This window comes from Strigops habroptila, chromosome 2 (genome assembly GCF_004027225.2).
Source record: "Strigops habroptila isolate Jane chromosome 2, bStrHab1.2.pri, whole genome shotgun sequence".
Taxonomy (NCBI): Eukaryota; Metazoa; Chordata; class Aves; order Psittaciformes; family Psittacidae; genus Strigops; species Strigops habroptila.
In genome coordinates, this window is record NC_044278.2 from 109,824,696 (window position 1) to 109,837,451 (window position 12,756).

General features: G+C 37.1%; 1 protein-coding gene across 2 annotated transcripts in view; it reads right to left on the reverse strand.

Annotated features, from left to right (window-relative positions):
- ARHGAP42 (Rho GTPase activating protein 42) overlaps window positions 1–12,756 on the reverse strand; it is a 159,358-nt gene that overhangs the window by 70,869 nt on the left and 75,733 nt on the right. For both annotated transcript variants that reach the window (XM_030475695.1, XM_030475696.1), the window contains one exon: window positions 4,759–4,830. In XM_030475695.1, coding sequence (XP_030331555.1) covers window positions 4,759–4,830 — 72 coding nt within the window. The remainder of the gene's footprint in view (window positions 1–4,758; window positions 4,831–12,756) is intronic.

A 12,756-nucleotide genomic window follows, 5' to 3' on the forward strand; every position in this document is an offset into this window, starting at 1 on the left:
CTGATTTTGGAACTGTGTTGCATTTCAACTCAAAACATTTGGACCTCATCTATTCTGGCCTCTATTTCTGCTTCCTTCCCCTCGTCCCCTCCCCTCTAAGGTTCTGACTGACATTAAAATATCACAAAACTAGTGGACACAAGTACCAAACCTTGAGTAACAGATGCTTCTTATAATGAAACACCTTCTGCCGTACCTACTAGAGCAAGGTCAGTCATTTTTCTCAGTTAAAGGATAACAAGTGCTGTAATTTGATTAGATACCAAGGAAATCAGTTCACAAAATGGGCATTCCGGCATTTCTAGTGATCCCTATCTAAACCTTGACTTTGACAGCTTTCTGACAGACTCCAAAAACTGGGGGGTCTTTGCTTGTTTTATGATCCTCAGCTTCTGCACAATCCAAATAAAACACAGAGGGAGCATGCCAGCTCCTGCCTGCCTACATATAGATGTGAACAGAGATGCAGGAAAATTAACCCCGGCAGTGAACATGGATTTGTTTCCCAAGTAGAAAGGAACTCACAGCTTCGAATGAATGAATGAAAGTAAATCATAAAAAATAATCCTCCTGGCCAAAATAAATAATTCTAGGAAACAAAAGGATGGAACTGTAAGGAGGAAACAAAACTCTCCTTTTAAGTCTTAAAACCAAAATTGCTTCTGTTGTCTTTGATCTGATTTAAGTTGTACTAAAGGTCAATGAACATTGGAACAGATATTGCTAAATACTGTACTCAATGGACAAAAAGAACATGAAAGTTTGGCCTTTTTGTACATCACACATCACACAATGATCTCACCAATGTTACCAGCTGGGGACTTGCAGACCACATTGACCAAAAAAGGGAAAACGCTTCGTGCCTGAAATCCTTTCCCAGTTACCTCACCCGGCTTTTGCTCGCGTTTCTGCAATAATTGCAGAGGTCATTTTTTCAAACTCAGATGGAGTAAATCAACAGGCTATCCAATGCAAAACTGGGTTTGTGTAGTCTCTGGAGAGAACTCAGCTTTATTTAAACTGAGTGTGTACAGAAAAGGAAGAACTGAAATATGTGCAATAAAAACAGAAGAGCGAGTAGTATAAATCAAGAAGAGCAAGTGATGGGGATTTGTGTATTGCTGGTTTGATTACAAACACTAATGTTTTATGGGGTAAGTTTCTCAATATGTTGGGTACCTTCAGGTTTTTGAAGTGCATGTGAAGAATTAGTCTTTAATGTTATTCTTACGACGTTCCAAAACCACTTGAACTTTGCACTCTGGGTTTATGCTGTCCTTGTATTTGAAATATAGCTGCAACATCAACAGGATATATTTTATCCTCCATATTCTCTATGATTTCTGTGATTGTATTTTTTGCCTAAACTTGATTTAGTTTTGAAGAAAGAAGAAAACATTCTCATTCTCTATATTAGACACAGCAGTAGCATAGTCCTACAATAGTTCATCATGATAGTAAAAAATCTTGCAAAGTTACTTATTAAAATAAAACAGTGATTATCATAGTAAAAACTGTCATTAGTTTATAACATTTTCTCTTTTTTTCCTGCATGTGTGTGGCAGGGTGGTGGGGTGGGGAGGACTGCTTGTTTTTATCTCTAACTGAATTTTATCTGGTGTTCTAGAAAAGAAAGAAAAAAGCCAAGTAAGCACTTTCAGGTGCTGTCTTGTGTAATCTTCCCCTCACCAAAATCTGACAGTAGTACCTAGTATAATTTCCTATTATGTATATTGGTAACACAACTATCCAATTATTTTTTTCCTCCACAAATTTGGAAACGCAGCTTAACAAGGTACTAGAACTGATAATTTCAAAGACAAATTAAAAGAGAATCCAGCACTCACCACTGTTTGTAAATATATGATCTAAATATGTAAGACTGCTCACAAAGACCAGCTACTGCTGAAATTGCCAATACAAAAGGCATATATACAATTAACCTCATGCTTCTATACCTAATCTCTTACGGTGTTGGTCCACAGGATGTTACAATGCAAATTAATTGAAAATTCACAGCTCTGGATATACATAGTGTGACATGACTATCAGCCATCCTGTGGAGTCTGCACTATCTCAGCCTCTCTTCAGAGAGTAACATATGAACAGAAATGTTCTGGTTTTTGGAGGGGAGAGAACTGACAGACAAACTGGAGCAAGTTTGTGTCTGAAATGAACAGAATTCTATACGCTCTTCTAAGTTAATACTAGGGGGAAAACCAGCTCAAACCTGATATTTCAGAGCAAAAAGTAACAGGTGACATATGGTCCATATAGCTGGCATGTTCAGAGACGATCTCAAAAAAAAAAGTGACATTCTCAGTGTCCTGTAAAACTTGCAGTTGAAACCCAAGCAACAAGAAAGCATCTATTTTTTAATTTGGTTATCAGTTCAGATAACCCCAGAGGAGTTTCAAGAGCCAAATCTCTGTGCAAACCTTCATTAACTGCAGATAAAATAGCTGGCAAGCTCAACCCATCCTGTGTCTGTAAAAGTTCATAAATGCTCAAGAGTTGAGTTGGGTGAACAGAAGTGGAGGTAAGGAATCCAACTATGTTCTCTACTTTACTAACATTGACTTTTAGAAAGCCCAAATTTCTACTCTGCTTCACACTGGTCTCATTATTCCTAGATCACATGTTGCTATCTTGTAATTACTAGAAAAACAGTATTAAATGTAACTAATCTCTCACTTCTTTGTGATGATTCCATTTAGTTAAAGGCCAACTGTAATTGCTTCCACTGATACAAATCAATTCAGAGGTGAATGTTTGTGTCACCATCAGGGTTATGCAGGCAGTCTGAATCTCTCATTTTTTGAGCCTCAGAGTTGAACTTCATGAGCAATGCAAGAAAATATGAATTTGACATTTTATACAACAAAGAGCTGGGAGTGCTCTATATATAGCATCAGTGTGTCAAGCCAGTATCCTGGGCTGCCTAAAACACACACAACACTGTATAATATAGTCAGTTAGACACCGGAATAAGAGTTAACCAAGCCAGGCTCCCTCCTGAACTCATTTGGTACGCTGTTGTATGACCACAAAGAAGTCAAAATGATCACTATTTCCACAAATTATATAAGATGAGCAAATGTCCATATTTTATCTGGGAGGGATATGGAAAAGAAACCAGCTACTGAGATATCCTGAACTCAGGATATCACTCAACCAGTCCTGTAGTGCCCCGACTTTTCATTAAATACTTGTTGATTCAGAAAACAAAGGACTCATCTTCAATTTGATCATTAAATATGTATTGACATCTACCGAGCAAAGTAGTCAAGGGGCACATGAGCATCTCATAGAGTTCTGCAGAGAGTCCTGTGAACTGCCAGTAGATTGCCTCTCTGACATACTAGGACAGTCTTTCAAACAGGGCTCTGCAGAGATGAATGATACACGTTGAACTATAGGAATATGAAATGAAATGGTAACACAAAGAACTGAACAACACAACTAAAACCTACTGAAAACTAGAAATAATTTTGTGCTGGGATTAAATTCTGATTTGGGCAGCATGGTAAATAAACTCCCAGCCCTGCATCTCACAGCAGCATAGGGGTGGGACAAGAGAAGAATGCAGCTGTACACAAAAACATATCAAGTAAGAGGATAAAGAACATCCATTTCAGAGAAACCTGACCTCAAGTTCACGGTAAAAATTCTTCTCAAACATCTACTTAGTTCCTGTGCGGAAGAAGCCTCATCTGTTTGCTACACGTTCACAATAGCAGTACAAAAAGTATAAACCTTCAGTCTCTCTTTCCAAGAGCTCTGTTGTTCTTCTGATGTTTGCTGAGTACAGCACAAGCACAGCCTCAGCTACAGCATCAAAGAGAGTTATTTTTCGTACCCATTTAACCTTACAAATGGAAAATTTCCTGGAAAAATGCATGAGCGCTAATACAAGATGCAAAATGCTTTCAGAACTAGCATATTTCTGCAGACAGAAGGAACTGTTACTAACCATATCTCTAATTGACCACCTCAGCCTTTATGCATCTCTCTGAGAGCGTGATCAAAACAGTCACTGATAACCACTTAAGACTCCAAGATCAGACTGAAAACAGCTCTTTTAGACTAATGGTTCATTCCAACATCTTTTTCCCCAATGTATCTCATTTCCTGGGCTGACTACTGGACCCTGGTATAGACAATCTGCACCGATTCTCTAACACAGATTTAACACTTAACACCTAACACCAAAGAATTGGCTTAAATCACTAACTGGAGCACTTCCATCCTGGGAAAATCTCTGGGCAACATGAAGATGAATACTCTGGCAAAATTAATGTGAATCACTGCATTGCATCAGCCATGTAAAGTGAAGAGGGAAAGCAGAGACAGCAAGAGAGTATGGCTGAAACACTCTGACTTCTTTCCATCTTTATACAATAGCCACTTGAGGGCCACTGCACCCAGATCAGCTGTTGAACCATTCTGTGCCATTCTGGGTTAACTCAAGATGCAATGTAACATGAAGGCAGACATCAGAATATGAACACAACTATAGATGGTAAGAATGTGCAACAACAGTAAGAGCTGTACCCTATGCATATATTCAGTCTCTTAACTCCGTTTCTAAATCGTCTCCTTCTCCAAAGCAAAGCATTCAGTATAATTTACTAACACATTAATGAGGATGGCATCAAGTATGTTTGAATACAGAATACTTGTTTTCAGTCCAGCCTTCAAAACACACTGATAAACTCAAACATGAAATGAAAAAGAACTGCTTCCACAGCCACTTACTTTTGCTGCACCTATTTGCTCTTTGCGAAACTTCTCCAGCGGTGCTATTAGCACGTCATTAGCATTCTGGATCTGCGAAGTTAAACATAAGGCATATCATTTTAAAACAGAGTATTTGCTGAAAGTAGAGTCACTGTAACTCTGCCAATGTGCAAGACTGAAAAAATCATGTCTGTAACACTCTGCTAAGAACATATGAGTGAGTCAAATAGTTATGTCCACTTTACATAAAACATACAACACACATGTTCACTAGTCTACTATGGATCACTTCCATGAAGAACTAAAGCAATTGTAATGAATGATGTAGTAAGTTTCTCTGCAATATGTAGACGGGTTTTCTGGTATTTTACGTCCATTCCTTCCATCTTGCCTAGAACCAGAACAGAAAACAAAAACTTCCAGGAATATGTTTTGGCAGAACAGAGAAGACAAACATAGTAGTACTGCCAGCACTGCCTAGAAAAGCTTGTGTTTACAGAATCCGAATCTTTGACAGGTGAATCTTTTTGGCTATTGCGTTATGTTGGCTACCGGGGGAAAGTAAGGCAGAGAACTCTAAAAAGAAAAGCGGACAATTTACAAAACACTCTAGATTCCTTCTACTTTTCCAGTCTTTAAACTATTTTAAGATGCCCTGCAGTTATTTCTACCACTTTAACCTAAACCAGGGTTCCTAATGAATCACAGTTTTCCCCTCACAGCCTCTATTTAGTGTAAATCCAGTCCTGGGAACCCCTCTCTAAAGACCATTCCTAGCAGTGATCACCCGAAGTGGCCCCTAGTCATTTGGGCTGGAAACACACATGCAGCAGAATACAAATGCCAGCCATGCCATTGTGCCACTCACCAAAAAACCCCTAGCATTTCACCATGTGCCTCTTAGGGAGAGGCAGAATAAACAACTATATGACTTCACTGCAGAAAACTCAGAAGAAACTAAAAACTGCCAACACAGAAATAAGGCATAATAAAATACATTACAATATTCTATTATACTAACTACAGGCAAAATTTTAGGTTTTCTGCATGAATAGCTTTTTTTCTCCTCACCAGTCCAGTCTTTACCATACTCATCACATTCCACATTTGGGCTTTGGCAGGTTTGGAGGTCTGGGCAAAGCTAACATGTACCTAAGCCAAATGAGAATGAATACAGCTCTTGTGACTCTTCCATAACAATAATTGATAAGCTACATTGTCAGTTGAGCATGAAAACCTCCCAAAAGGCTGTAATAATAAACATATAGAATAAACCCAGTGAAACACAAACACATTTTCTTTCCTCCTAAGCCTAACATTACAATTCAGGAGACCACAGAACCACCACATCTCTCAGTAGGGCAAAGTTTCAGGAAAAACTGAGATTCTCATTGACATCCCAATGTAACAAAGTCCAAGACAGTAAAGGCAACACTTGGCATGCTCAGTGATGCAGTGATCAGAATGTGCTACGTTTTAAAATAGAAACAAGGCACAGAAGATGAGCAGGAGTGCTTTCACGGCATTCACTGCACTTTCACTGCATTCACTGTCCTCCAATCAGTTCAACTGCACCAGACTACAAAGCTATGTTACCCTCCATGTGGACATTTCCAAAAGCTGTCTCAAGACTCAATACTTTATACAAGGCAAAGTGTATGCTCATCACAAAAGATAATCTCTATTCAATGATCACCAGGTAACAGGAGCGCAAAACTGTTAAATGACGTGCTCACACCCAGACAGAATTGCAGTGCATACAGCTGGAAGTTTTGACAGTGTACAGAGCCTGCACACACCTTTTGGCACATACAGAAATCACAAAAGCTTGTTGGAGTCATTGGTACAGACACGTGGATGCACCTTTTCTTTCCTTTTCATGTACAAAGTTTTTTCTCTGCCTTTTAGTTTTTTGATAAAAATACCATTAAAAGAAGTACCACCAAAATCACACTGAAATTGTAAAAAATATTGAAAAATGAACATTTAAGCATTTTAAATGCATTTATGTCAGCCAGCTTTAACAATTTATGAGGTCACATTCTGTTCGCATAACTACAGCATCTCAATATGCTCTGATGGCCTCTGAGACAACATGGTGAAGCACCTTAAATTCTTTTCAAATTTATGATCTTCCGCCTTTCCAACCCACCCTCCTTCCTTCCTGTGAAGGAAGTGTGAAATTGAATTAACATATCAGTAATGTGATTAAACTGTGTTTTTCACATATCACAGAGAAACTCGACATCAATGCCGAGAAGACAGTTTTGACTAGCAATCTTTTAAACTTTTAGAAGAAAAAATTCAACATCAACTAAAATAACTTTATGAGAAACCAAATTATTCAGTATGTTAGAAAGGGAAGACTAGAACTAAAACTAAATCTGAACATTTCCATTTCTAGGTTTCCTTAAATTTAAGTCAATGTTAATTTTTTGAATGAGTTCTCTAATTAGTTTTCTAGCCCTGAATTTGGGATAGTGAATGATATGCAGACTGTCCATTCTTCATCTCCTTTTACTTTGGTAGAGCCAGTGGATATAAAGAGAAATTTAACTAAAACATTGATGCAAATGCTTATTTGTTTTTAAATACTAACAATATAGACACAGAAATTTTAAGCTGTTTCAAGCACTACAAGCTTTGAGCTTCACGTGGCAATCTATAATGCTGAATTTCAATAAAAAGAACAGTTAATACTTTTTGAGCTTTATATTTTTATTTGTAGGGCTAAGAACCAGGTAGGTCACAGACAGAACTAAGTTAACAGGATTCCCAATTGCCAGAACAAGACAGCAACAATATCAAGTGAGGCACTTTTGCAGCAACAGAATTAGGAATTAAATCAAGCTTATCTGAATTATTTTTTTTCTTGCTCTGTATCTCCTACAAGTACTTTTCACTGCAATACAGAATTATCACACTTGCATATGGGAAATAAAATTAACTTCCCTAAAACACTGAATGACTCACAAATTCTGAATGCTGACAAATCTTGATTTGTTTCATGTTGATATAAGACTTCTGGAAAATACCAATTAAATTCACTCACAGAAGGCAACAAAACTCATAGCTAATATATTCATAGTAATGCATTTTTGATGTAGAAACATATTGCTCTGCTAGACAAAAAGAAGCAATTTAATCTGAAATACTTCCCTCAGTTCCTAAGAATTCCTAACATCTAATCTGTCAGAAAAAAATCCACTTCTTTCAGTCTATGGCCTGTATCAACAGCTCCTAATCAATGTAACTTCAAATACAACAGCAGACACCAAATACAGACAACAAGGCAGTTATGTAACTTAGTTATGTATCAGGTTTACATGCTACAAAGAATACAAACATGTCATGATAAAGTATTAGTCATGTGTTTAAGTCCTTAGTTTCTATTTTAAAAGTTTAAGAGTATAAATTTTACATAAAGTTAATAATTTTAATTTCAGTGCCTGTAACAAATATTTTTACAGCTTTGTATGGAAAACACTACACAGACAAATCACATGCTTGTAAAACAAAAAAAAACCAAACATATATTCAAAGATATCTTAATCCCTCTCACATTTACAAAAAAAAGATGACATCAAACAGTATCCAAGCTTGTGCTAATTTTCTAAAAGTATCACTACCAATGCCAGTTATTTCAAGCAGAGTTGAAATTCAGATGATGGCAAAGCAGGTTCAGAAGATTACAAAGTTATAACTACGGACTGGTAATAACAAAGTTTGTACACTTCCATGTACAATGTGTAAGGCAATCATCATTTCAGCAAAAACCTAGTGCTGTATCAGGTGGTCTTAATACACTGCCACAAGGGGATGCCAATCAAGGCTGAGAATAGCTACATATGGCTGAATAAATTATTTTTCTCTAAGTTTTGTTGAGTGAATGTTATTTTCTGTTTTTCTATATGACATAGCTTACGTTTAAAAATAAATTACACATAAAAACGAATTTACGCATAAAGAAACGCATTCTTGAAAGCATGAAGAGCCCCAGGTCTGTACCGGTACCATTGTGTGTGCTATTGGAACAGAGAAAAGCCAAGGACCTCGCTGAGGGAAACCAATTCACGGATTACTCCCAGGACTGCACTTGAAGGGGAAAAAAGAAATAAAAAATAAGGAAAATAAATAAATAAAATCAAAGAACAAACGGTCCCTGTCATGCTAAGAAGGTTGCTGAAAGCAGTATAAAAACAAGCAAACCTTGCAAAGAGTACTGTGACCATCTTTGCGATCACTAACCAGACGTGACCTTGTGTCATAAGCTGGGTAGGGAAAACATCAAATACCAGGAGGTCCTCTCAGGGTTGTTCTCCCATTTGGTAGTTTCCTTTTTTCCTTCCAAGTGCCAGGCAAGCAAGAAAACATTACAGTTTGCAATCACTACATTTTGTGAGCTCAGTGGCAGGAATGAGCGAGTGCACCTCATTTTAGAAATATCTGGTCATACATTTTTTTTTTTTTGCTATTTTTTAAACTATCTATTATCCTATTAAGCACAGTATGTAATTAAAATGAATTAAGTTTAAAGTATTTTCATTATATCAGTACATGAATAATCAATCAAATGTTTATATAAACCACATTTCATTCAGTTTACACCCAACGGTCTTGATGTTCAGGCATACGCTTTCCTAGATGTTTCCATGTGCTCCTAAGTGAGGTGAAGATGACCTCTGCTATCTCAGATGAGGGTACAACATAGAGAGCACCTATCAAATAACAGCCCAACCACTCTCAAGCATCTTGCCTTTTTTGTAGTATCTCCATCTTCACGGCAAACTACAACATTTATGGTACCCCAGCGCTCAAAGATCCCACAGTCCAGTACAACCATTCATAAAAACAGTAACTTGATTCTCTTGGAAGGAAAGGAGTCACCAATACCCTCCATGTCTCCTCCAATGACTGTGGAGCAGAAGCTCCCGGAAGACAACCCTTGTGAATGACCCTGAAAGCCTGGACCTTTGAGACCACTCCGTACTAACACTGGTTAACTTTCTTTGGGGCCAAGCAACAACAGAAAAATGTAAGCTCTAAGTACCAGCATTAATAGATTTGAGAAAAAACCAAAGTATTTCTGAGTTTAAGTAACAGCTCCCCCTACAAAATCTGGGAACTTCAGGTGTCCCCTAATGAAGCAGTCCATGCCCTGCCAACAGCAAGATCTGACAGAGAACATTACCATCTCAATAACAACACCAGTACAAAGAGTCTCAGGAGCGCAACAGGCAATTAATACTCAACATTAGATACCCACATTCTCTGACTTGACACAGGCACTTAAGCTTCCCTTTCCAATCAATGGGTAGATATAAGCACAGGATTCCTGTGATCCATTCGAACATGTTTCAGACAAGATGCATCACATCATGAAATTGCCAGGTCCTCTGCAATCAAAATCAGGTTTGATATTCTACTTCCATGAAGATAATTCTGAGTAGATGTATGAAGCCTTAATACCATATTGTTTAGATGTTTCCAATAGAAAGTAAATGAATGTCTGGGCCACTGGGCCTGAAGTCTGCTCTTACTCAAGGATATTCCAAACCCATTTAATGTTTTATGGAATAGCCCAAAGAAATCTCAGACCAGGCAGTAGAGCTGCTTCTCATTCAGAAGAAAGAAGCTAGATTGAACAGACACAGGATAAACATTATGGACAGTACAAGCTTCATGAAGGGTTACTCTCAAGTTAACTTCACAGTCCTAAGTTACTCACTCTCACAAAGGTATATGGCATTCCTGACATGTAACCAAACAGCTGAACTACAAATGCAGTCATACTCCCAAAATGATGAAGAATAAATTAGCAGAGCACTGCAACTAATGAAATAGTGGAACAAATTACTTGCTTTAGAATTTACAAGAAAAAAATAGTCAAACACATTTTTAACTCTAAAGTGGGGTTAAACAGGGAACACAGAAGTTAAATTTTATTATATTAGGTAATACGGATTATGGCTTATTCTTAGGCAAAAAATAAAAATATTTATACACTTATTTCCTTTTATTTAATTTCTAGCATAGTTATTACAATTATCACCAACTAATATACGTGTGGAGTGCTGAAACAGGCACGTCAAAACTGCTCGTCTGATCAAGGCTATCTTGCCTGTTAAAATACAAACCTGCCATTATACATCACTTTTCTTTACGATGGGTCTTCATTCAGTCTCAGAAATGGCATTCTGCTCTCCGTCACAGAGTCATGTGGCAGCATGCTACATCTACTACTCACACTTCCTGTCATTAATAGGTACTAAGATGCCAGATTCACCAGCTGACTCTGGAACATGGCAGTGAACTGGGGTCTGACAGAGACAGGGCTCATCCAGGGAGCTCACTGAAGCTAAGTATGGAAACCAACAGAAAAAAAAAATGTTCAGGAATCAGCAGCTCCCATCATCTGACACTATTCACTTAACACTGCTCCAGATACACCTGAACATCATTATGTTACCTAATGACAAGATCTTGAAGTACAGGACAAATATTTAACAGAATTATACAGGAAGTAAGAGATCTTACAAAGGACTTCAAGCATTTCATTATTATTTTTCTTAATTAGTTGTTCGTCTCTTCATGAACCAGATGACAAGACTAGACTCTGATCTGAGACGTTGTTCAGTGAATGACAAGACACATAGAGAAGGAAAAAAGGCGCTCAGATAAGCATACCTGCATCACGAACTTACGGCAGCAAGTTTCACATGCATCTCAACAGTTCGCGTTTTGCATAAGGAGGCAGATTATATCTGGCTGAAATTATCATTGCAGGCAAAAGAGAGTAAAGTTACCCACAAAATTGCCATATATTAAAAGTTTTTAAAGATGGAAAAATGACATTTGGCATATCTAGATAAAGCATATTATCTATATGTCCATTTAATACTTTTTTAATGCTATTTCCCTTTAACTATCTTGTTCACTCATTGCTTTCATTGCCTGTGATGTCTCTGGAGGGAAAAGCTAAATATTCATTCCATCTGTTTTAAATTCCACATTTGAGAATTTGCAGTAAGCTTAAAATGTCTTTGTTGCCTTATAAATATTTAAAGAGAAAATATCATTATTCTTAAATTCCCAGAATTATTGTTATTTTATAGTAGTTAAGGTCTAGTGTTTGTATGCTAATCTGTTTTGGTCATAAACACAAGATTCTTGGGCACTGTCAGATCACTAATGCTTCAAGCACAACTTTAAACAGCACCAAGAAGCAGCTACTCAATTCCTACTGTTTGTATGTGGAATAGAAGCTTTATTTATTATAATCACCTTCTACTAAATGGTCTGGTTTGACAAACCAAATTTACTGTAAAAGACATTTTAATAGCTGATGCCCAAACTGTGCTGCTGAGTTGAGAAAGTGCAGCAGATACACATGATCAATCACTCCAACTACCAGTAAAGTCAGAGGCTACAAACCTGCCACATACCCAGTGAAAAAAATGCTTCTGATAGCATGCAGTGGCAATGAGATATCTAATATGTTTTATGGAGAGCCTTAAAAATTATTTACATCATATAATATAATCCATCTGCGTATAGAGAGTAGGTCTGTTCTCAGAGGAACATCACACACCTTTCAAGCATTGTGAACTGCTGAAGTGAAATTACTACAAACACCTTTACGTTAATTCTGCTTTACATCTTCAAGATGCACAAAACAAAGCCTTAAGAAAATGAAGTACTGAAAATAGTCATGTTCCATATATACACACATGTATATGTATAAATGTACATATGTATGAAGTCAGATATTCTCTTATTTTCTCATAATTCTTTATTTTACTGCAGATCTCAAAAGACTGTTAGATTTCTCTTTTTAGATAGTTAATGAAGAGACAGGTTGAATACCTCAAATATTTGATCCAAAAAAGGTCAAACCACATCTTCTCTTGCTATCATCATATTCAATAATATCTTATAAACTCAGATTACAACAGGAAAGCCATGTGATGCTAACCTTTAAAAACTGTCTTTAAGTTTTTACTGCAGACTTTTAAA